General features: G+C 41.4%; 1 protein-coding gene and 1 long non-coding RNA gene across 3 annotated transcripts in view; one reads left to right on the plus strand and one right to left on the minus strand.

The window, feature by feature from the left end:
- Positions 1 to 1,465: 1,465 nt before the first annotated feature.
- TXLNB (taxilin beta) overlaps positions 1,466 to 25,348 on the minus strand; it is a 28,402-nt gene continuing 4,519 nt past the window's right edge. Inside the window, exons 3-9 of the mRNA XM_009092809.4 lie at positions 23,528 to 23,698; positions 17,910 to 18,104; positions 16,236 to 16,355; positions 11,160 to 11,234; positions 5,893 to 5,985; positions 4,683 to 4,778; positions 1,466 to 3,563 (exon numbers count right to left, since the gene is read on the minus strand). Of these exons, the coding sequence (XP_009091057.3) occupies positions 2,751 to 3,563; positions 4,683 to 4,778; positions 5,893 to 5,985; positions 11,160 to 11,234; positions 16,236 to 16,355; positions 17,910 to 18,104; positions 23,528 to 23,698 (1,563 nt within the window). The 3' untranslated portion in view covers positions 1,466 to 2,750. The remainder of the gene's footprint in view (positions 3,564 to 4,682; positions 4,779 to 5,892; positions 5,986 to 11,159; positions 11,235 to 16,235; positions 16,356 to 17,909; positions 18,105 to 23,527; positions 23,699 to 25,348) is intronic.
- On the plus strand, positions 3,467 to 25,348 carry LOC115484994 (uncharacterized). 2 transcript variants are annotated; one of them, XR_003945717.2, is made up of 3 exons: positions 3,467 to 3,588; positions 21,249 to 21,368; positions 24,119 to 25,348. It is a non-coding gene; the product is annotated as an uncharacterized LOC115484994 (long non-coding RNA). The 2 variants fall into 2 exon arrangements; XR_003945718.2 differs by lacking the exon at positions 3,467 to 3,588 and adding an exon at positions 19,153 to 19,216.

Consider the following 25,348-nt stretch of genomic DNA (forward strand, 5'->3'; position numbering starts at 1 on the left):
AAATCATAACCATGTAGGAAGTTTTTATCTGCAGGATCCTTGTCTCCCTGCTTGCTGAAGTTGGAAGGTATGAGACATGAATTACATAATTAAAGATGTGACCATAATGATTATGTAAAATGGAACCAACCTAAAGTTGTAAAGCCATTATTATTGCATTAAATATTTGAATGTATAAGAAAACATCAACAACTGGAGGCTATTTGAAGAAAAAGAAGGGCGTATTTAAAGAAAAAGAAGTTGGTTTCATGCAGGTGGTTACTAAAATGGCAACAGAATCAAACAAGATCAAGAATTAAAATCCCCAAAACATTACCAAGTATATAAATTGCATTAATTTTAAAAGTCACCCTGATAACAAACAAAACTTCTAACAGAAACTATATTTCTACTAACTTAAGTCAATGGAAACTAAAAGAAGTGTATCAGGTGAGTATAATTTTTTATCTTAGGATACAGATTTGTTATAATGTTTTCACCGGCACATAACTGGCTTGGTTTTCAGAGATGGCCATTCACTTAGGGCTTTGAATCTGAATATTTGATGGAATTCATGTTGCCTAATTTAGATACCTAACAATAGACATATTAAATTTTAATTAGTTGTCTTAGGCTGCTCTAGCATCTGAAGAGAAAGATCCCCTTCAGACAGAAAGTAATTCCTTCTGACTTGGATGCCAGTCTTATCATGGGATAACTTGTCCTCAAAAGATGCTTTTCCTTCTCCACTGTTTATAAAAGGAGCTTAAGATAACTAAGACTCAAATTATCTACTTTCACATGATTAAAGACATGAGATAAATCCTGTAGGTCTTGTTATCTAACATAAGGCATTCACAATTGAAAACTGTAGTCATGATAGCTACAGGCCATATCCAAACGCACTTTTGCAATTTATGCTCTGTATACTCCAAGGGTCAGCTCTGTGACCAAGCAGTTCACAGACATATTTAACCAGGGTATGGACCATGTTGGCCGTAAGCAAAGATTCAAACCCCATTTTTGGAGAGTGATATGCTGCAAGGACTCTGTGGCCACTGTTTCCCACAGTGTGCCAAAGATGACATCTTTCCTCTTGGTTCACCTGCTTTTCAACTTTGGCTTGAACTAGTTGCTTTGTCTTTGGAGTCTTCTTGGGATTTGTCTATAAACATGGGTTTCTTTGATTGTAAGATTTCCCTTTCCAACCTCTAAACATCTTGTTTAATTGCCCTTTTCAAATTCTTAAGCTGTCCAGCTAAGACTCTGAAAGGCCTGGGTGGAATTCAGAGGAAATAGATGAGAAACAAGGAATGTTCCCCAGGATTATTTTAACCTTCTTTCAAAAAGCCTACTTAGGCTTAAAGAAGGTTAAAATAATCCTGGGGAACATTCCTGGGGGACATTTTAACCTTCTAAAAGGCCTACTTAGTCTCCTTGCTTGAGACTGTAGAGCTGTCTGGGTAGGTATCCTCCCTTGCCTCCTTCCTTCTTCATCTCTGTTCTTGGCACCAGAATAAACCAGTTTCTGACAAGGTGGCTGCATTATTAAGCAATAGCTGTTGGCAGGCAGATGGGTAGAGCTGGTTAGACAAGAAAGGGGATGGGAATGTAGCCAGCCCCTGGAGGTGTCTGTGAGAGAGATTCCTGCTTTCCTGGTTCTTTGCTTCTGGCTTATTGACTTGTGCACTATTTCCAGAATGGGGTGACAGGTAAGTCCTCATCCTTCTCCTGGGAGCATTAGCCCATGCAGCAGTGCCAGGAGGAAGCTGTGGTTCATGTGGCTGTAACTGGGAGGGACAGCTCCGTCCAGAAGCATGATCTCAGAATTATTCTTCAGTATCCTTCTGGAATACATCCTGGTACCTTCCACTCTGCTTTCTGCTCCTTGCCTAGAAATTGGGATCTGCAACCAACTTCTGAACTTCTAACCTTGTTTGTGTGCTGGAAACACGCATGATCCCCACTGTGGGCCTTGTCATTCCAAATAGTATGACAATGTAGCAGTTTTCTGTTGGATGTAGAAAGAGAATTGTGACCCCTACCTTGGGAATTGCCATCAATTTGGAAATTGCTGTTTTCAGTTATTGTATGTGAATCTAGAAATGATATTTTCCCTTTTCCTGTAGTTCTGTTGAAAACAAAACCTATTATAGAACACTGAGCAGAAAAGACCAATGGAAGGTAAGGCTGAAAGCTTGTGGGTGTTTAGGTTACTGAGATGAATGGTCATTTCCTTGCCCAAAAATTCACCTCTGTTGTACTGCTCCTTGGATATGGCTGACCACATTTATGGTTTCGCTATTTTACTTTGTAATTACAGATTCCTTTCACCTCATTTATTAAAATCATAGTGTGTCCAAGTAGGCCACCTTTTCTGCAATCTCAAAATAAATAGATAGGATTAATGATGAGTCTTTAAATATATGCATGAGAATTGCACTGGTTTTTGAAACATGGAAATGCAACACTAAAATTACTTTCCTGAATGAGATGACTCATCATGCCTGGGAAAAAGAGATCCTGTGATTTCATTGTATTTCCATGTCATTAAGAAAATATTATACTTCAAGCAGATGAAGGACAGCAAAATTTGCAGACCCATTATTACTGGATAGTGGTAGCAAAGAGAAGTGCATTACATTTGCATACAAATACATAAGTGCATTTTAGGAACCAATTTTTGTTTCTTGAAAAAAAAAAAAAGTATCCATTTAGAGGACAAAGCAGAGCTCTGGTTTGCAGAAGACAAGCCTGGACATATGGTGTCTTCAATCCACTGCTTCCATGTCTGGGTCCCCTGTTTGCTCCGCAGACTGACCCTGGACAGATCTATCTGCCTGCTCATCCACACATTCTGCAGCTTTTGGTGGACCCTGAATGGGCACTGGCATATTCCCAAGGGAGATGGGTGTGTTTTGTGTGGGGGTTGGCACGTTTTCAGGGGTTGCTGGCATGCTTTCAGTGGGTATTGGCATGTTCCCAGCGGGGACAAGCACACTCTCAGGAGGCACTGGCACACTTTCTGTGGGTGTTGGCACCCTGTCTGGAAGTGAGGGCATGCTTTTGGGGGGCTTTGACCCATTCTCAGTGGGCTCTGTCATACTTTCAGTGGGTACTGCTGTGTGTTCAGTGGGTGTTGGTGTGCTCGTGCTGGGCTGCTCACAGTTTTTCCCAGCCTCTGAATGTGGAGTGAGAGGAGCAGGAGGCTCTGGCACCAGGATGGCATTACATGTTTCAGTGTCACAGGGCTCTGGATTGCTGCTGTTGCTTGGGAGGGACTCCTCTGCCTTGTGGGACACCCTGAAAGCTTCAGCCAGCTGCTTCAGCATCCTCTTGTCACTCTCATGCAGCTCAATGCTGGCCTGCTCAGAGGGGGAAGGGGTTGTTTTAGTATCATCTTCTTCATCATCTTCTTCTTCTTCTTCTTCTAAGATGCCATTTCCATTCACCTCTTCTGGGAACTGTGCTTGCTTTATTTTTTTGTACAATTCATTCCTCTCTTCCTGCAGAGCACGGCAGAGGTTCTCTAGTCTCTGGATTTTCAGCACGAAGCACTCGTATTCCTTGGACCTCATGGCTTTCTGTAGTCAAAGACATCAGGCAAAGGTACAGGCTCAGTTTGGGTGCATGCAATTCATTAGTGGAACTGGCAATTAGGAAATTATTTGAGCAGCCTTCAGAGGATGCTGCCAGGTGGCTGGCTTTCACCAACTGCTCTTCAATAACTATGGTGTTTTGGACCAAAGCTTTAAGAGGAAATTCATCCCTGTAACTACAATGTATTAACATCCTGGATACATATTCAGATCAATTTCACTCAAATATATTTGCAGGAATACCTGCTGATGATCTGGAGAGATGGAAAAGCATATTGGATGTCCATGCAGATAAGCAAACAAAAGCCTGCTTAGACTTTTGGTTGGTGTGGGTGTGAATTTGGAGGCAAATGAGCTGCTTTTTTTTTTTTTTTTTTTTTTTTTTTTTTTTTTTTTTTTTTTTTTTTGTTTATCTTGCTTCTGGGCTCTGTAAGAGCATCCTTAATTGGAACATTTTCTACACCCAGTGAGGAAACAAGAGATACAGAAATCCATAAAAATAGAAATAGCAATGGCACAGAGCTACAAAGCTAACCAGAAAGATTTGGTCCCAGTTCAGCTTATGTTTGGGGTAAAATTTCAGGCAGCCTCTTATCTTCTTTGAATGAGTTCCAATGTGCTTATGAACTTCCGTTGCAATGCCCCTGGGACAGCACATTTAAAAGTATGGTGAGACACAGTACTTGGTTTTGACTTTTAGAGTCTGGCTGTACAGGAAGTTAATGAAAGGCATGATTTTAAAGTTCATTAGCTAGAACACATTAATTCCCTGGGTGGATGCTCTTATGCAGAAAGTAGCATGAAGTGAACTAATGCCAATTTGCTTGTATGGGAGAGCATTGAGAATCACCCATTTTTAGAGCACTTAAAATTCAGAGTTACATAATTCAGTTTCTCATGGATGCAATGGATGTCTGCACAATCTAAAAGCACTACATTTGGGATTGTCTTTTTCTCTAAAGATATCCAATTATCGAGGTAGCTTGAAAGAAAGACCCTTCGATTCAAGAAGAAATTTTTCACTGACTCTCAGATTATCTCATCTCCTAGTTAAAGTTTTACTTGGGGAAAAGGATGCATCTTGAGATGGGAAAGACTGCTCACCTCTTCAATCATGTCCAGTAATGCTCTGTTACAGTTCTCAAACCTGGATTTCCATGTAGCAGTATCCTTTTCTAACTTCTTCATTTTCTTTGTCATCTACAGAATTAGGAAGAAAAGCTGAATCACAACAGAAATTCCATGCTAAAAATGAAATCAGGGCAGCCCCTTTATTCAAGTCTTTGGCCCTACTCAGAGCTCTGCTACCAGCAGCTCTAGTGTCTGTGCTAAGTAATAATTTATGTTAAGGGATGGATTTCATTTGAAGTAGCTGCTATGTTACTTTCAGCCTCTAGTCTGTAGTCCCAACAGTAGGACCAGCTGATTATAGCCAACTTCCAGCATACAAAATCTCACAAAAACAAAAGGCAAAGCATTTGGTGGAATCTGTTTGTTTCTTTACCAGACTACAGTGTTAGACTGCTGGGACATTAATGACAGGCTCTTCTGAGCCCTCAAGGCCAGGGAAATTCCCCCTGGACTAGTCACCCCTCTATAGCACCTCCAGAACACACCACTAGCTGAATAGCACCATTTTTCCTGTTGGTGTTCTGCAGGCAGAACTCTCTATGAAGAATTATTAGGTGCTGCCTGATCAGGGCATGAGGATTTTGAGCCTTGATGGCAGAGCAGAACATTGTTTATTCCAAAAGCAGGTACAATATGTAGATGTGTTTGGTTTTTAACTCCCATTCATTACAGGAAATAAGAACCCCAAGGAAACAGTCTCTTGGACTGTTTCCACATGGTGTAAAGTGATTGTGGGCTTCAGATTTGCCCACACACTCTAGTAAAAGATGTGTAGCCTATGTCCAACTCTCTGTGCCAGTGTCAGTCACCCAGAAGTTCTGGGCACTCCTGGGAACATGGTCTGATAAATGTGGCTCCAGACTCTGCCTCTGGTACGTCTCAGGGATCTGTACCCAACCATCACATTATATTTTAAGTAAAATATTTATTCTTCCTGGCATTTTCAGTTTTAGCTGAAATCAAGAGCTTTCTACTCCTTTCTGCTATTCAGGTTGCAAAGCTGAAATCTAACCTGCTGTCAGTTGTGGCTGAGTGTGTCCTAAATCTTATTTGAATGTTGATGAAATTATTCTTCAAAATGTGCAGAGATGGTTCCATCTCAGGTAGAATTATTAGAGTGAGAAATATCAAAATCTAAAAGGAAAGTATCAATTACAGAGTTCAGGCATGAGCTCCTACTCACTTTTTCCATCTCCTGTTTGAATGTGGCAAACACTTCATTGCTTTTGGCCAATGTTTTCTGAAATTCTTCAAATCTTTCAGAGTAGAGAGTGATCTGTGTTAACAGAGAGAGAAAAAAAACCTCACTAATTCAGAAGATCCAGGATGGTGAACTTCTACTTTGGCAGAAGATAAGATAAATATTGTGTTTGGGCATGGAAATTAATTTCTGTTTGGAGGCCATGAAAGCACAAACATCAGAGAACAGAAAACTCTGCAACTTTTTATGGTTGCAGACTATTATGATTCCTCCATTACAGAAAAATAAACTGAGTAAGAAAAGAAAGTGCCAGGCAAGGGATTTTAAAAAGACCTGGGAGTTATGGATGGCCCTACTCTCCTGAATGTTGCAGCTGTGGTATCCCTATACAGGGTGTCCAGAAGGAAAGTAATTCTGTAGATCCCAAGACTTGTGAAAACATTTCCCATGCTTTGATCCCTGGCCCATCTCCATGGGCAAGGACTAACCTGAACTGGTCCACCCACTGATGCTGTGCAGGACCATTCACTGTGATTAACTCAAGGTGAGAGCAGCGTGAGCAGAGCTGTGCCTGAGCTCTAAGCCTTGCTTCACTGTGCAGATGTCACCAAACCTCAGCTTTAACTTGGGGATTTCAGCCCTGACAGAGGAGGTCAATACATCGTGGCTGCCTGGCTGTTCACCTGCCTTCTGGATTTCTCTGAGCATCTTCCAGCCAGGCTGGGACCTGGGTGCTACCCTGGCTAGGATGCTTTTGATGTCCAGGTGAGCTGGGGGAGAGGCATCCCCACACCACACTGCAGTTGTGGTTTCCCTTCTTCCATCTTTCCACCTGGTGGCTCAGGCTGTGGCCAGGAGCTGCACAGGCAGTGCTTGATGTGCTTCACTGCACTCCCCTGTTGAAGAGGAGTGTCACTGCTCACTTTCTATGTTACCTGGCATGTAAACAAAGCCCACCCTTCACTTTCACACCGCCGTGAATCTGCACTGGATTCCTTCAGGATGCATCCCTGCACCACAGCTTGAGCAAGCTGAGAGGGCACCTTGTCAGCTCTGTTTTGGACTGCAGCTGCAGGCAAGGCCAGCAAAGACAGAGCAAGCCATCCCCAGCCAGCCTCTTTTGACAGTTTCCCTTCACTCTGAGAAGCAGAGCAGAATAAAGTTCTGTTCTGAAATGTGCCAGCATTTCAGATTACCAAGGCTCCAAATTTTGCTATCAGTTTATACCTGGCAGCCATGTAAAAGTTTATCTGTGGCTGTATTTTTTCATTATTACAATTTTTTTTGTATCTAAAATCATCAGATGGTTTTGGGGGAACAAATGTTCTAAAGATCTGAGGTTAGTTTTTCTGTAAGATTTTCTTGTTCTCAGCTTTTCCTGCATGGTTCAGTTGTCATTGTCATTTTCTTGGTTGGTTTTTGTTTGTTTTTTTGATTGTTTGTTTGTTTGCTGGTTTTTTTTTTTTTCCTTTGGAAAAGAAGACCAGCTCCAGCTTGTTCCATTCCTTCTGGTGCCAGAACATCCCTACAAATGTTTAGGTCATCAGATATTTCATCTGTCCAGCCTGGCAGCTCTTAGGAAAAGTGTCACATGGTGTCACATGTGGTGGATGAGGCAGGGTGGCTGCAGAGCACTGGGAAGGTCAAGAGCAGCCTGCAATATTCCAATATGTGGATGGGAGCTGGTTGCTTCTCTCTCCACATCAGCAGGGAGCTGGATAAAGGATTACCTAAGAGCTTTTCTTTAGTGTGGAGGGGGTGTAGCCCCTCCCCTGATACTACTGTGAAGTTACTTGGGAAAAGAAGACTTAGAAAACATTGCTAATAGTGGGGTGGCTTTCATTCTGATTTTGAAATCAGTTCAATTATGTTATGTATCATGCTTGTTCAAGCTAGCTGTTATGGTGCCCCTTGCCACAGCCACAAATGCAGGGTACAGCCAGGTATAACCTGGGCTGTAAGGTCCTTGGAGGCTGAGAGGAGGGCACAGGCTGCAGACCTTCCCCACGGTAGGTTAACCCATACAAAGAACTCCATGGCGCCAGTGTCAGAGCTAGCTGACATGAAGCTTGCATATTTGTATTTATACAAGGCTGTAGCCAGAGCTGTGACCTAGGCACAAGCAAAAACTCAGAGGGATTTGTTTTAGCAGCCCAAGTTCCACAGCCTAGGTGGGACACTGCTACCAGGTGCAGCAGTGGAATGTTGACATTTGGAAGAGATGTCACAACTCTAAGGAGAAATGCCTGAGCTTCCCAAAGCCAGGTGATAGAGCAGAGGTGGGAGTCAGAGAACTGAGGCTCCTAGCCCAGATCTGTTTTAAAAAAGCTCAATTCTGTCTCTGCTTTCTCTTACAATTTTTGCATATTGTTTAATTAGGTCAAAAACATTTCACATTTGAACAGGGCAAGCTCTGACCTCAGCTGGGTCCCTAAGCAGCACCGCAGCACTAAGAATAGCTTCTGCAATTTAAGCTGAATAATAAATGAATGTTTTCACAGTGGCTGGGAACAGGCTGTGAGAGATGTCACTCACTGGGAGCATGTGCTTGTGCTCCAGGATCAGGGAGACGAGGACCAGCTTGCTGCTTCCAGCAGGACTGTGTGGGAAGGGAGGCCAGAGGCAGCACTGCTGTGAGTGCAAGGCTTTGGGAAGTGGGGGCTCCTCAGCACTGCCATGCTGAGAGGGTGCTACTATGGGGACACCCCTTTGGCCTTGTTATGTTCTTCTTGGTTGCCGTGGTTTAGTGGCTGCCCTGTGCTGACTACTAAACATTAAAGGTCTTGGCTGGCTTCTATCTTTTTATTTGGTTTCAATGTGTGAGGCTAAAATAGTCTGCCTAAGCATCATGCCTGGGGAGAGCATGCAGCATCCTGGGAAGCACCACCACAGTTGGGGTGTGCCTCCTCAGCTGGTGCCAGATCCCTGTCACCATTTGGAATGCCAGATTTGGCTGTCTCTGGCACATTGGCCATCCAGAGACCGACTGGCACGAATATGATGTCCCCAGTTCCTTCCAGCTCAAGGAAGAAGTGGGTGTTTATCACCTCCTCTTAAACAGTGATATCTCACTGTGAAGGTTGTATTGTGGCTTCTCCCTATCTCACTGACCCAACATCTTCTCTTAAATTTCCATGCAGCTGCTCCTCTGTTAATCAGAGAATCATAGAAAGACTTGTGTTAGAAGGGAACCCAAAGACTGTCAGGGACATCTTCCACTAGATCAGGTTGCTCAAAGTCCCATCCAAACCTGTCCTGGAACACTTCCAGGAATGGGGCATAATATCTATTTATAGCTTTGTGTTGCTTGTATCAAAGAGCTCTTTATGCTCTTTGTGTTCTACTCTTGCACAACACATTGCATTATAGCATCTGGTCCATGAGGGAGGTCCTTTGGTGCTACCATACAGGAAATAATAAAAATTAAAAAAAAATAATATTAATAATGTTATTATTCCTAGTAATTCCAAATGAAGGCTGGTATGTAAGTGACAGAGCTCTCACACTTGAGCGACACACTTAACTGCATATTTCATTTCAGGAAGCAAATCACCTAATTTTTATCTGCACAAGTCTATGAGGAGCAAGTGTATTCTCAATGCTTTTATAGAATTTACTGGTGTTTTCTAAAAACACGTTTTCTGTTTCAAATTTTCTAGTTTTTTATCAACAACACCAGCTTCATTAAGCTGTCTACAGAGGTCTGCCTGCATAATTTTTTTTCTTCTTGTTGAGCATCAAAGTTTAATTAAAACCACTCTGAGAAAATCGGGAGCAGGTTTGCAGTCAGGACAGACTCAGTTGGAGGCCTTGGAGGTTTCATTGCAGAACCTGTTAAACTATTGTCAGCACCAGTTTATATGATGTCCTTCGGTGTGCCGCTGGCTTATCTCAGCATCTGAAAAAACACAAGAAAAACTAAACCCCTCTTAGCAGGTGTCCAGGTTATCAGTTTAACACTGAAATTTTTTGATGGCTCAACAGGCAGCAATTAGACCACCTGCAAGGAAAAGGCTGGGACAACTTGCCTGTATGATTAACTGTGAGCAAGGGCTAGGAGGCACTTCCTGATGGATGAGGAGATTGGCAGCTGCAAGAGGGGCTGACAGACTGACATCACCCCCCTCAAGGTTCTGCTTGGAGGGAATCTTTCTCACAGACAGGTCAAAGAATCGACAAAACTGTTTCTTAAATCTAGAAATATCTACTGATACTCTCTCTTTTTGATGTCATCTAGTGTTCTCACTCATTGATTCAAGGTCTCACTCAAACATTCAAGGTGATTATTGCATTGCTCCCAAAGTGTAGTATATTCTGCCTATGGCTTGGTTTTACTGCCTTTCACTCCAGCTTGACTCCTGGTGTAATTTTGGCAAGTAATTTTATTTTATTGAAAGTTTCAAATTTTATTGAAAGTTAAGCAATGAAATCCTAGAGATCCCTCTCTATAAGCCCTTAGTAGACAGAATTCCTGTTAAAGTTAATGAAAATGCTGCCTTTGCACCCCAGTTCAGAAAAGCTTATAGGCACAGCAGCTCCAGTTTGGTAAAGTTGTTTCCTGATATGTATGTACTCCGGTGCTTTGCTGTATAAGAAAGCTGCCTGAAGGGTAGTTATGGTGAATAATCAAGGCACATGTGTTGTTCTATGGTTGAGAACTGTAAACGCTCATAAATCAGCATTTTAGGATGATTAAGGTCAGAAGGGACCTTTGAAGATCACATAGTCCAATCCTTCTGCTTTAGGCAGGGACACTTCCCACTGACCAGGTTACTTCAAACCCCATCCAGCCAGTCTTGAACACTACCAAGCACAGGACATCCACAACTTCTCTGGACAACCTTTTCCAGTGCTTCACCATCCTCACAGCAAAGCATTTATTCCCCATATGTAAAAGAAGTCTCTCCTCTTTCACTTTAAAACTGTTACCCTTTGTCCTATCACATGCCCTAGCAAAAAATCTCTCTCCATTTTTATAAACCTCTTTTAAATACCAAAAATTTGCAAAAAAAGGGCCTCTTCTCTTCTCTTCTTTAGACTAAACAACCCACATGTCAGAGTATGATTTGCAGTATGAGCATTACAGCTGGCTTGAAAATAACCTGCTTCCTTTGCAATAGTCTGTGGGATGTAGAATGAGGCTAGAAGGAATACACAGAAAGTAGTTTGGATACTTTACCTGGGATGTGCCTCATGGGTTAAAAACTGGCAAACAAAGGCACACCATGCAATCACCTCTCCTACGTCACCTGTGCCTGCAGGACAGTCTCTTGCTCCTTTAACATTTTGGCCTGGAGCTTCCATTCTGCAGCTTGGTTCAGGAGCTGTGTTTTGGGCAACAGAGAAAAAATTGTTAGGTCCCTAGATTATCAGTTGGAAATCCTCATCCTCCAGCTACTCAGGTTACTGTGATAAGGAGTGGTCTAACTTTCAGGTGAATATAGTTGGAGCAGCTAGGTAAGGCAGACTATTTAGTGTTATCCTGAGACATGGGACAGGCTATTGCATTCCATAGGCATATTTGAATAGGAGTTCAAAACCTACTTGGAATTAAATGTGCAGTAGAGTGGGCCATAAAAAGTGTGGTATTTAACCACATCTTTACCAGACTTCCAAAGAATGGCTAGGATTTTTTCTGGCACATCCATTTCAGCACAGCTCCAGCCAAATTCCTGCTCTCCAGTGAATGGCAAGCTTCCTTTCACATTAACAGCTGTGAGTTAGCATGTGGGGATGGTCACAGTCAGACCTGCATCAAGAAATCTGGGAGTTTTCAGAAAGCCAGTGCATAGCAAATGTCATACATTTACTTCTGTCTGTAATCTCTGGGCTCTGTTTGCACTGGCAAGTGGAGAATTCCAGCTCAGGGTGATAAATGTGTCAGGTTAAGTAGGCTGCCCAGGAGGACCTTGGCTGCAATTTCTTTCCTAGCTTCTCCTGGGAAGGTGTGCTTCCCTACTCCAAGATGTTTGGCAAAATCTCGTTCTGATGTGCAGGCTGCAGATAAAACAGGATGTGCAGGCTGCAGATAAAACAGGTCAGATAAAATTGGTCAAGGCTGAACAAACTGTAGGAATAAGGTTTGCAGAGACCTTTCTTGGCTACAGTTCTGAGTCAGCACTTCCAAAGTACACAGTAATATTTTAGCAATTGGTTTAATCTAAAAGCAGGAAACATTTACCAGGGTGTTAAAGAAATGTCCCTGTCGTCTACCAAACATTTATAAAGTGTTTTGTTAGTCAGGCCAAATATATTTTAGAAAAAGAATGCTAATGATAGCTTGAGAAATGAGACATAAAGAAGTTATTTTACCACAGGATTTTGCTCAGTTGGACTAAATTGAACTTAAATTGTACTATAAATTGTATTTAAAATAGCACAGCTGGGCTCTGAAAATATATTGATAATTAAAAGGACTGAGTAAGTCAGGGGATCTTATACTGGAAGTGAAAGGCAAGTAGAAGCACATGCTGAAAATGTATTTGATCCCCAGTAAAAACTTTTATTCAAACCATTTTATTGGAAATAACACATGTAAACTACGCAAATACCACCTGGTAAAAGAGCTGAGGACGAACCCTAAAATGCTGATGGTCTCCAGCTGTTTGTGGCACAGAGACTATCTGAATTAGATTTGCTGCATATATAAACATATGGATATTGGCTCTAGAAAAATATTTCTTTTATCAATTCAGCCCTTTGATTTGGACCCACTGAAAGTTTCCTAAACAAGAATGTTTTACAGCTCAATTACGAAGAAATTATGTGTTGTACTTATTTTATATCTGCCTCTTAATATTTATTTTGAGAATTTAATTTGTTGTTTGATTCCATGGAGATAAATCAAGTTCTTTAATTCAGGTCTTGTTGATTAAAATTTCAAATAGGATATGCTGTGGCCAGTAAAAAGAGCTGGCATGGGTTAAATGAGCATCAGTTTGTGCATTTATTTTCTCAGAAGAGGGTACACTTTTCATGTAAAAAAAAAAAAAATTAAAAGCCTGGATGGAATTTGGATTTTTAAATTTCACCTTTCTTTGATATCTACTGTTTTTAGAGTGCCTTTTAGAATTTATAGGGCTTGAATGATTTAATGAAATGTGCTTCAAAAACCCTCAGAGCTACCCAGTCCCGAGGTCAGTTGTTACTTCTAAGGATTGGACTTTTATCGGAATTGCTTCAATCACAGCTAGGGTTACCTCCATACCCAATGTGACTGGAATAATGAAAAGGTCCCACCTCCTGCACCATGTCTTCGGCCACAACACAACAGATGGACAGAGAAGGCAAAGAAAAGTTGCTTCTTTTGCCTCTTATTGAAATCCCTCTTTCTTATTGACCCTCATTATAACTTCTGCAGTCAGCAAAAATCCAAGAGTTAATAAACTCTTCTGTAATGGAAGCAAGCCACAGAGAGGCTTGCTCAAATTAGCACACGTTCTTATGCAGCCTGAGGTCATCTGCAAACACCAAGCTGGGAGAAAATGAATCAGAACTGATACATCTATTAATAGACTATGAAGTGGTAACAAGGAGGCTGAAGTATCAAGAAATGAATAAATATTGCATGTGGTGTTTACAGAGCAGCACTTTAGTGAAGGGTGGTGATGCTGCACTCTATTATTAGAGATATGGTAGCTGCTGGAGGCCCAGACAGTCACAGCAGCTGGCTTAGTGAAAATTAAACTTCTCTTGTTGCTGTCAGACTCTGTAAATTCCAGTTATGTAGTGCTGACCAGTTGTGGGATGGTGATAAAATAGCATCCTTAGGTCAAGCTGTCCCTTTGTGGAAACCACACATTAGGAACTACAGCTGCTTCAATAGGGAATTGCATTCTTTGATGCATGTGTAGAGTGAACTGTGCAAGCAATGAGATGACCTCCTTCTGAGGTGTACACGCTCTGCGAGAGGGAACACCTCTCACTGTCTGAGGTAAAGAAGTTTTGCATAGGGGCAAAGATTCCCACATGGAAGAAGTGCATGGGAAGACATCAAAGTGAGCCTTCAAAGAGTAATCAAATAGATAAAAGAATACAATAATTTTCATTTAAAAACACTTGCAAAATCCTGCAGCAAAGGTCATGCACAGGGATGAGAAAATTCTAGGAGAGAAAGGTTCTGGAAGCTATTCTGACTTTGCACATTACTGAGCTGGAGAGAGTTACAGCTAAGTGAGAGAACCCCATCAAAACCACCTTGATTTCACACATACATGTATATACATTACTCCCACAGACACTAGCAGAATAGCTGGGTGGGTGGGACTAAGAGTACATCAATAGGATGGAGGTGGGAGCCAAGTGTAGGCCAGCTCTCTGGGTGCTGGGCTACCCGCGATGAATCATGACATGCTTAATTATGCCTTGACTCATTGTGTGGCTTTTGGCCTTAACTTCTGCAGCAAAATCTACCTTGCTTGGGAGTGGTGTTAGCCATACATCACCAGCCTGCCTCAAGGACAGGATTTGTAAGCATTTGTTTGGACGATGGGAAAAATATTCCTTGTACACTGTGCATACTACTATAGACCCACTGTGTAAAGGTTTTGTAGCTTGGTTTCAAACGTGTTATTTCTTACACACAACAAAGCCCAAAAAAAAACCACAACAAAGCCCAAAAGAAAATCTTGGGCTCCCAGTTGTAGACAGTGATGACTTTCAGTGCTTGAAAAGAAGTGAAAATACCAAATCTGTGCATACCAGTTTTGGATAATACATACAAAGAAGTTTTGGCTAAAACAGGGACAGTCACAGATAACAAGCAGCCCCAAAATTCATGTTCTGAGAGGAGCAGCATGAAAGTTCATTGACACAAGGCTAAATATGCCAGTTGTCCACAGAGCCAATGCCTGGTCTTTTATATCTTCTGTTCTGAGTTTTTTTCCCCTCAGTATTTGAAATCTGGTACTCATTAGCAGAACTCCCAGTGACATCAGTAAATTAAGCCCATATTTACTTTGCCATTGTCCAAGTGATTTCTTGGACATCTGGAGATTTTTGGAGTTTAAATCTGCCAAGAATCAATGGTCATGAATGAAATTTTGGGGTTTGGCTTAGTGTAGGTTTCAGAGTGAAGGAGAATAAGACAGCTGGACTACAGATTGTCATGCAGTGATATGCAGACTTGCACAGAGAAGCCCCAGCTCGTTTTCACCCTCACTCTTTAGCAGAGAGTAAAGCTGAGCAGGAGTGGGTGTTCCAGCTGCAGGATAAGTGCAGAGAAAGAGGATAAATGCTCTTATGGGCTGTTTTTGGTAAGAGGTGTATGCTGTGTTTCCCTTCTGCTCTAACAACAAGTCTTAGAGCCCCATATTTTCATCTATTTTGAGTATTTTAAGATACCCATTAGAGCCATGCTTGTGGTAATATATCTGTTTCCAGATATGGGGAAGGAATAAATGTCCTCTCTTTATGGAAATGTCTTATGCTGCTCCTGAGTTAGCTGGAGGACTGGTGAAAACCAAAGTTTTCTTCCAGCTGATGAGAGCCTGTCACTCCCTCTGAGACCTGCTGCCTCCACTGAAAAGAGGGACCATGTGCCTGCGTTGAACTCCGATCCTTTATAGATGTGAGGATTGCAGTGAAAATACCAGGCAGTCTGAGAAAATTAATTTTAGTCTGACTGAGTCACAAAATGTGTGAGACTACGGATGGAGGAGTGTCCTCCTTCCATCCCAGTTGTGTCTGCAGAGGACATGTCTCCTACTTTTCCCTGCTCCCCTGATAGAGCTCTCCAGAAAGGGAGGAAGAGCAGACAAAGCTGCAAACGGATCCAGAACCTGCCTGCCTGAAAGAGGCACTGGCAAACCAGTATAAGGAGGGAAACAGTGAAGGGGAGGCTTTATAAGAGCAAGTGGTTCCTGTGGATTCCTCCATGGCAAAAGTGGATCCATGGCAGGATGCCTGGGGGAATAGCAGCATTCAGCCATTTCACATCAATCCCACATTCTTGGTCTCCTCTCTGATGGTTTAGATGTGTGCATTCATATTGTGTGGGGAGATGGAGTATCAAGTATCAGTGACAGCTGAAAACCAATGGCATCACCTGACTCAACATCACCATGCACCAACTGCACAGTAACAGTGAGTTAGCTGAAACACTCTGGCTCTAACCCACTGCTCTGCAGCGTGCCTCTAAAACTGTAAATGGCAATGAAAGCAACTTTTCAGTGGCTGTTCCTTTGCATTGAGCACTGATGGTAGCTATAAAAACTTTTCTGCTACTGTACCCCAGACTGGACCTGAATATATTCGTGAAATAGCATGCAGGGCTTGTTTTGGCCTAAAGCTAAATAAAAAGACAAAGTAGAAGGATAGGTACATACATATTCCTTCTCTTTCTGGTGTCGCTCCTCGGCTTCCTTCATCATTTCCTGAGACTGTTCCAACTTGGCATCCACCAGTTTCTGTTGAAGTTCTCTGTGCTTAAATATTTTGTCAAGGTGCTGTAAAAAAAAAAAATCTGCTGAATGTGCAGGTTTAATTATCTACATATACCTTCATGCTTGTACATGTACAGCTATTTACTGGAATGCTTAAAAGACAAAATCATTGCAAAACAAGAAGACACTCCTATTGCAATTACTAAAAAGTTACAGCTCTGATAAGTATAAACTGGGCCAGAATTAGCATGGGAAGGGAAACTGGTGCACATTATCAATTTTGATTTATTGTAAGAAAAAAAAAAGCCTTAGTAACTTTGCCAGTTCTAAGGTCTATGTATGCAGTCATCAGCAGAATCGAGTGTGACTGAAAATCAAATAATTGCTCACCAATAATAAATATGCTGGGGACACATTTTCTTTTTAGCTGTTAAATGGACAGTGTGGATGATAGTACAGACAAATTGCACCTGCAGTACTTGGGAGCACATGCACTGCCCATGACAGCCTCTGTGTAAATACAAGCCCAGCACATCCTATTTGGTCTGGACACACCTGTGCAACGGAGGGCCTGGGTGACAGGGCATGAGTGGGGATCTGGAGATAAGACCAAACAAACCAGAGGCCTCCTCTAGCCTGTAAAATGCCTGCTTCCATGGTGACTTTCAGGAGATAAATGTTGCTGATAGCCTTCTTCACCCCTAATTCACTTAGATAAAATTGATAGGAGCAATTATTCTGCGTGTATCCCTCTGGTTTACATTTTCTTCTCATAGACACCACAGGAGAGGAGTGTACATTTTCTTCATTCAGTATAGGAATTCATACATGATTCAACAGATTTGGAAAAGCAGGTATTGTATCAGTCATTCCAGATTGTAAAGATAGATAACTTATGTTTTATTCAGTATGATAATGTTGTCTGATTGCACTGAGGCTCACAGTAAATGGATTTAGAAACTATAAAAAGACCCATTGTGATATTTGTTGATGTTTGTCATAAAATTAAAAAAAAATGGTAGTTTGGAATTTTACTGGAGGATTTTTTTCTGGTGTCAAAAATTTAAAAAAAAATAATCTATTTAAATTCAAAGGGTCTCCTTTATCTGTCATCCTAATATTCTGCTTTTGGGAAAGGGTTAAATAGTTTACATCAGAGCTCTTCTTCAGCCAGCTTCTGGAGGGAACAAAATATATATGTTGTCACCTGCAGAACAGGCTGCCTAAAGGAAAGAGAGCCGGGATGTACCCAGAGGGAGCTTATTGGGAAGGAGGAAAGGGATGCTGGGGGAGGTCCCCAGGGATTTGGGGGAGCTGTGACAGGGGGTTGGGGCAGCTCAGCAGACAGCTGGCACCTCTGGCTACTTGGGTGCCTCAGCCCCTCTCACACAGCAGCAAGGTTGCCTTGGCTGCCACGGGCGGGGCACTTTCCCATGCAGCTCCATACCGCAGAGACCGGAGGGCTGGCTGCTGCCACGGTGCTGCTCAGAGGCAAAGCAAGGTGGGGGCCACCCTGTGAGACAGCTGAATGATGGCCAGGCTGCTGGCAGTGCTTCCTGATCCCCTGGGACAGCCGACTGTGCTGCCATGCCAGCCAGCAGCCAGGGCACTGCTCACCTCTTCCCGCAGCTCATACTGGTCAATGATGCTCTTCAGCTTCTCTGCCAGCTCCGTGTTCTCCTGGCAGAGCTTCATGTTCCTCTCACTCTGCTGCTCGATCTGAGCCTGGATTTCACTCAGTGTGCCCTGGAAGTGATTAGTTATTTCTTTCCTCTTCTCATCTTCCTCCCGTGCCCGCTGGATTGTTTCCTCCTGTTGTTAAATGGGAGAGAACACAGTTAGTGAGAGGCATAATAAGCAGTTCCAGAAAAATACCGTTTCAGAGTAGCATAAGGCTTCCCTTTGAAGGATTATATGTGTTTGCATTCCTCTTTGGAGATTTTCTTGCTTTCATCTGCTCCAGCATTAGGCAAGATTCTAAATTGACAGAGCCAATTACACAGTGGCCTTGAAAAAATTAGGGAACTAAGAATTTGCATTTATAAAGATGGATGTAGAGCAGAGCTTCAGGTCAAAGCAAGCCTGAAGGAGAGGACATACATGCATGTCTTGATTCATGATAATACATCACACCTTTTTCTTTGGAAAAAGATATTTAGTGGAAACAATCAGAAGCTCTTTTATCAAAATTCTCTTTAACTGGATTAAAAAAATCACCTTTTACAATGCCTCGTTTTAACAAGGAATCTCCATATCAAATTAATGGCCTTTGGGATTTAAATTTTCAAGAGAAATCCACCACTTGCTGAAGAATCCCTTCCAATTCCTCAATTTTCCTTCTCTAATTTTTTAATTGACATAAACATTTGCACTAATTTACTAACTAGGGAATTCAAGGAAAACTTTTAAGTTGAGCATTCAGATTTAATTTTTTTCCTTATTATTGAACTTTTGTTTTAGATTTGTTTATATAAAAGATAATGCAGAAAGAATCTGGATTCATTGCTTTGGATCCAGTAATACAGACTATTTTTATTCTTCCTCATTTTCTTCCAGGGCAATCTGCCCTTCTGGGGAAGGTAATCCTGATATAGAATTGCTAGACCATATCTGCTGTAGTTACGAATCAGGCCAGGACCACGTTAAAAACTCACTCCACAGCATGCAAATGGCACACTCTAATAAGGTTTCAACTATCATAGTAATTTGCATAAAAATCTCTGGGAACACTGCATATGGATATTTTCTATAAATATATTTGAATAAAGCCTTAGCTGACTCTAATAATGTATAATTTGTATCATGAATGTGACATAGCAGGCGTTGATTTGGGCCCTGCTCATAAAGCAAGGTGAATTCCAAATGACCCATTTTCTGCTTAGCATGCACAACACGAGCCTGATCTAGGACAGCTGCTGTTCAAGGTAGGACATGTTTGTCCTTTTGCTGCCCAGGGAGCAATAGGGATGCCAACACCTTGGATGATGGGAGGAAAGCAATGGAGCCATTAATAACATCCTGGTGCACAGAAATTAATTATACCCTCTCTCCTAATAGGAAGGAAAAATTTCACATGGAACTGGGCAAATGACTTGGGGGTTGGGTCCTGGTTCAGTACCTGGCTTGGAAATTGGACATACAGAAAATTTGCATCAAGATGAAAGAAGCTCTCCCATTTTTTATTCTTGGTTGGTGAAAATGACTTTGAAACATTTTGCTTAACCAACAATAGAGCTGTTTGAAGATACTTTTTGCTTAAATCCTTTTAGCAGAAGAATGACCTTCCAAAGTAGAGTTAAAAATGCTGCTCAGAAGATGCTTTAGATCTATTGATTTAGCATTCCCAAAAGGAAACATTTAATTTTCTTTTGATAGGGCATGTTTACAAACAATGTCATTTTTTAAATTTTTATTTGAAATTTTTTCCAAATTTCACTTGAACTCCTAGGTAGTTTTGATTAAGTTAGAATTCCATTTTATCTCTGATGCACTGTTTAAAAAACTCCTCATGCCTCTTAGTTCTCCATTACATAGGTGAAGCCCTGAGCAGGCAGAAGAGTGCAGGTGCTTCACTTCCAGAAGTCAGAGTGAGAAATTGAACTTGCATGTCTGAAGTTGTCTTTCTGTAGCTTCAAAACATCCTTCCTCAAAAACGTTGTATTGTTATAAGGCAGGTAGCCTTATAACATGTCACTACCTGATTTAAAACTCTCCAGAGTAGTAAGTCCATATGAATATAAACCAAAAAAGGTGGATTGTGCATATGTCACACCAAACAGTTCTGTTACAAGGTGAAACGAGACATCCTGAGACTACCAATCATGCAAATGTAAAAAACCCAACCCTCTGCATATGTTACTCAGAAGATCTTATTTCCTGCTCTTCTGAGACAGAAAAAGGATACAATGCAGAGCACAGAGACAATACAAAGATTCATGGTTAAAGACACTGAGCCAGCAAGCATTTCTTTGCAGGATGCAGGATTTCTCTGTATGTGTTCTGCTTTGGAAAAATATACTTGAGAAGGATATTTGCTTGGGGGTGGGGGCTGGTATGTGTCCTGGGGAGCTCCTCAGAGGCCTTAATTTGTAAAATCCTGGAGATCCCAGTCACAGATTAAAGGGAACTGGCTGAGCAGAAGGGCAACAGTGTGGCTACAGCACTGAGCAGAGACCAGCCATAAACTCTTGTTCTCTTTTTGCCCTTTCTGAACCTTTGCACTCCCTGTTTACCCTTTCAAACATATGTTCTTCTCCTCGTGCAATACTGCTTTTGCTCTCACGTTTTGCTGCCAAGAATGTAAGAGTGCATTGAGTAAAACCTTGTTAAAATTAAGACAGGATATTTTGCAGTTTGGGATTTAGCACAGGAATATGAAATCATTTGTGAACAGAAGAGTGTGATTGATACTGGAGTTATTTTCATGCCTCTCTGGGGCAGCTCCAGAAGACTATTGGTCTGCTGAAGCCATATCAGCCAAGATGATATGAGCAAGGAATCCTTTTTTCAATGAACTGTGCTCTTCATTCCCGGGCTCCACGTCTGAGCCAGTTTGGAACTGAGCCCATAACTAAAGCTGCTGACTTTTGTGACATTTGTATGAAAGTCATTGCTTAATGCCTGGTGGCAGGGAGGACGAGGGACCTGAGATGTTCATGTCACTACAAGATGCTAAGTAGCTACCAAACTGTCAGATAATTGGCAGAACATGAACTCCATGCAGAGAAATGAGTTGCTGTTGCTCTTAGCAGAGATGGTCTTTATTGCAGTGGGAACACATTCCACTATTTCACAAACCTTTATTCTGCTTTTCTTGGAGGGAGAATTAAACATCTGTGTAACTGCACGGAAATAATCAGAGTAGCTGGACTACATGTAAGTGAGAATTTGAGGCTGGTATCCAATACTAACCAGAAATTTTTCTTCTCTGATCTGCCCTGTGGATTTTCAATGCAGCTCTGCATTGCATATTCATCACCACTTGGCTGCACGAATGTGCAGTTAATGGGAATTCCACACACCAGATGAGTGAAGATGACATTTACATGACATGATGTGCACATAATGTACCACATGGTAAGTCAGAGGGGGTTTCTGATCTGGGCAGGCCAGCTTTCTCCTTTGCTATTGAAATAACACAGTCTCCTAGCTTCTATTTTCCACGTTTTGAAACATAATCAAACTGCTAATCCCAAGCACTAAAAAAATTATGAATCTCTGTCCTGCCAAAACCAAAATAAAAATATTTAAGCATAAGATTTTAAAAATACCATTTGATGGATTTTCTGGTTTTGGGCCCTCTCAGTACAGTCATAAGTGAAAGAAAATTGCACTCATTTAAATAAATAGAACATGAGTTTCTGGACATTCATGAATTTCCAGCAGCTAAAGCATAAAGGCAAATATTCCAAGAACTATGCTAAAGATAATGTTAGCATAGCATGAATTTTTTTGTTTATTACTTTACTTCTCATGCATTCTGCAAGTGTATTTTGTCTTACTGTCTTATTTAATTTTGGGTTTTTTCCTGCACTGATAATATGGGAACCAGAAGAAAGACAGTATTCTGGGTTTCTTAAAAGGTCTCCAAATTCTTAGAAAGAAGTGACGAAAATAAGAACACTTCTTCCTAGTACCAGATCACCTCAGGCATATTCCCTGGCTTACCCCGCAAAGATACACAATAAAAATAAGAACTGAGCCTGAAATTTATAATTTTATTTAGAGAACCTGGTCACAAAGTAAAGCCATCCAACAGGTAAAAAAATGTTGAAAAGACACTTTCATAATTGTAAAGATGAAATGTGCAAAAATATACAAAGAGAATGGAAAAATCATGCTCTCTAGGAGGAAGATTGATAAGCATAAAGTAACTGGGAAACAGTACGAGGAATTCAACAAAATTTGATCCAAATATGTTTCCCAAATAGAATTATTTTTTTCTAAATGCCCCAGTCTTCACTGATTTGTTCCACTGATATGATTTGCTTAGGAATATCAGTTAAGGCTATGCAAAGCACTGTACACTGCAGCCTTAATTCACTTTAAAACTGGTTTGTATTTCTTTTGAAAGATTTTACCCGCAGGTGGCCTGGTAAATCACTGTGGATCAATACTGAGGAATAGCTCAGGTCTAATACAAATGACAGGCACAAATTTAATTTTCCCTACCAGTTCTGCTCGACTGTAACTGAGCACAGAGAGATTTGCTTCTAGCTTCCCTGTGTGTTAAACTGCTTTTATCCTTCTACTAGGGCAGACACTACTTTGAGTGTATGAGTGACTATTCCCTCTCCCAGCTGTATTCTTACCAGTACACAATGAAAGTCAGAGCAAGACGCTGAAGGCCCACTCCTGAGCTGGTGGAAATGAATGCAAACGTATTACCAGTAATAGAGGTTATATCAGGTGGAATTCTTGCTGCTGACAACTCCTATGTGTAATTCTATACATAACTATATCCCCATAAAGAAAGGGCTTGAACAGATCAAAGCAGAGGCCTTTTGTATACTAATACCAACACTATCAATAACATGCACTCAGAAAAAAAAGGATGATCACAACAGAAATATTCTTTTTGAACATACTTTTTTTCAAGGAGCATAATCATATTATAAATTTCACATTTAAACGGCATAATGCACCAAGCAATTGGTAGACATGGTGTATGGATCCCAGAATTTTAACACTCTTGAAAATTTTCTCTTTTAACTGATTCTCGTAATCCAAGCAACTTCCACAAATAATGTTGGCATTCTTTCTGTCTCGACATTTTGTGTCTTTAGACAAATGTCCTGATTGACTGATCCTCACAAATCACTTGAAAAAGTCCACGTGCTCAAATTACATGAAAGCACCCACCAGCCTCCTGTGAGTCCACTGGAGCAAAGCTGGTGTTCCTGTGGTTCTGTCCATGCACATGCATTTGCATCTGCACTCTGAGGGACATGGTCTGTTAGTCCCGCTGCTCTTCTCTGCACTGGGCTCCCTAATAATGCAAGGAGGGCTTAGAGCTACTGTAGGCAAACCCAGTGTCCAAAAGTGCTGGGATACTTCCAAATGAGAAACAAACGGGTCTTGGTGTAAACGGACCTCAAGATCAGAGTGTATATGTAATTATTATATATTGCATGTGCAGATGCAAAAGTCCCTTTGGTTTGGTACTAGAGGGAGATGGCAGTGTCAGCATCATCTGTCCCCTCATTGCTAGGTACTGTGATAAGGCTCCCACTCACCTTGAGGTTCTTGTTGTGCCTCTGGAGCTCCCGGCACAGGCTCTCGAGCTTGCTGCGGGCGAGGATGGCTCGGCTGTGCTCACTCTGCAGCTGGTCCTTCTCCTTGGTGATCTGGGCCTGTCTCTTCTGTAGGTACTTCAGCTTTTTCTGCTCAGCACGATGCTCTTCAAGCTGGGCAAAACAGGGATTAAACCAGGGAAACATTGATTAAAATGAAACAAAGAGGGATAGAAAAAAAAATGAGCTCTTTTAGTCTGGGGAAAGTCTTCACACTTTCTTAACCTCTAAAAAAATCTTTTTTATTTATCAGCACTAATGTGATAGGAGAGAGGAACCTGGAGATTTTCAAGCCTGCTTGCTGCAACAGTCCCAAGTGGGCTGTACTGTGGGTGGATGAACATAATTTTTAACATTCTTGTCACACAATTTTAGCTCTTCCTTCTTTGGTTTGAATTTCTTTGAAGGACATCTGTGAGGTTTTTATTTTTGTTTCAACATTTGGAACTAGAGCAGTCAGTAGTGCTTTATGTGGTGAGATTTCTCCAGATCATGAGGTGATACAGTAGTTGCTAATTCTGTTTTATTTTTCAGTTTCCTGAAAAAGAAGCAGTTTCCTAAATATCCAGGAACCTGCTGGACAAAACAACAAAAGAGGAGCTGGAGACCAGGAATGCTGTTCATGTGGGGGCTTTGTTGCTGATGGAGGAGAATTCTCTTCAGAGAAGAGTTTCCCAAAATGACATGTGGAACCTCCTCTTGCCAGGCTCCTCTGGCTCACAGGACCCTGTGAGAGTGTCTGTCAGTTGTGTTTCTGAAGGTCATGTCATCAGTGGGGGTGTGTCATGGTGCATCAAACCTCTTTTGGGCTCTTTGTCTCAGTAAAATTCCTGGAGGAAACATGGACAGTCCCTGCTGTTTCCTTGGGAGCCTTTTGTTCTGTGGGTGCAAGACTCCTGCCTTTCATAGAAGGCTGGTAGGGAGCAGGGTGGATTTGGAGGGGGCGAAGAGGACCAGCAACATAATTGCTAATGGTAACCCCTGCACAGTCTGGTTATTTCTTTTGATGTGTGTCCATCACTGGATGTTTGGAAAAAAATTCCTGTACTGTAAATTAGCACCCTAACAGTGAGGTCAAAGAAGTCTTTCACCTCTGAAGCTTTTAATGATTTCATCTTCTGATCCAACACACAATAACCCTCCTCACTATATCACAGATGTGCATACATTGCAAAGTATTTCTGAAATCCAGATGTTTTCTGATTGAAAAACAGTTGCACGTGAGCTTTAACATGCAAACCTTAATAATAACAGTTGCTGTTAGGACTACATTATCTAATAATATGCTATCACTTGTACTAATTAACCCCAGTATGACTGGGAAAGCCTGTGAGCACTGGGGAATGATGTGCAGCTCAAACAAGACAGTCAACAGCATCATATTTTACACTTTCATCTGTTTTCTGTAGTTGTTCAGTAGTTTATGTTTACAGTAGAGAGCTCTATGTATTATTAATCAAATCACAGCTAAGTGTACCACAAAACAATGCTCTCATCAGCTTGGAGTATATTTACAGTTTATGTCCAACTTTTAACACATGTATTGTCTATTTTTGCTTCTGTAGATCACTAGATGGGCTTTTGCATCTAAACAAGCTGCACTAGCTGAAATAATTTTTCTAGTATTGTAGGAAAATAAATTTATTTTCTGTAATTAAGGCTGAGATATTTTTTCATCATAAGTTTGGTTTTGTCCCCTTCCCCTTTCTGCTGAAAAACATAAAAGTGTTCTTTTTGCTTCACATTTTGCATGCACAGCCTGTG

Source organism: Serinus canaria, chromosome 3 (genome assembly GCF_022539315.1).
Source record: "Serinus canaria isolate serCan28SL12 chromosome 3, serCan2020, whole genome shotgun sequence".
In the NCBI taxonomy this organism is placed as follows: Eukaryota; Metazoa; Chordata; class Aves; order Passeriformes; family Fringillidae; genus Serinus; species Serinus canaria.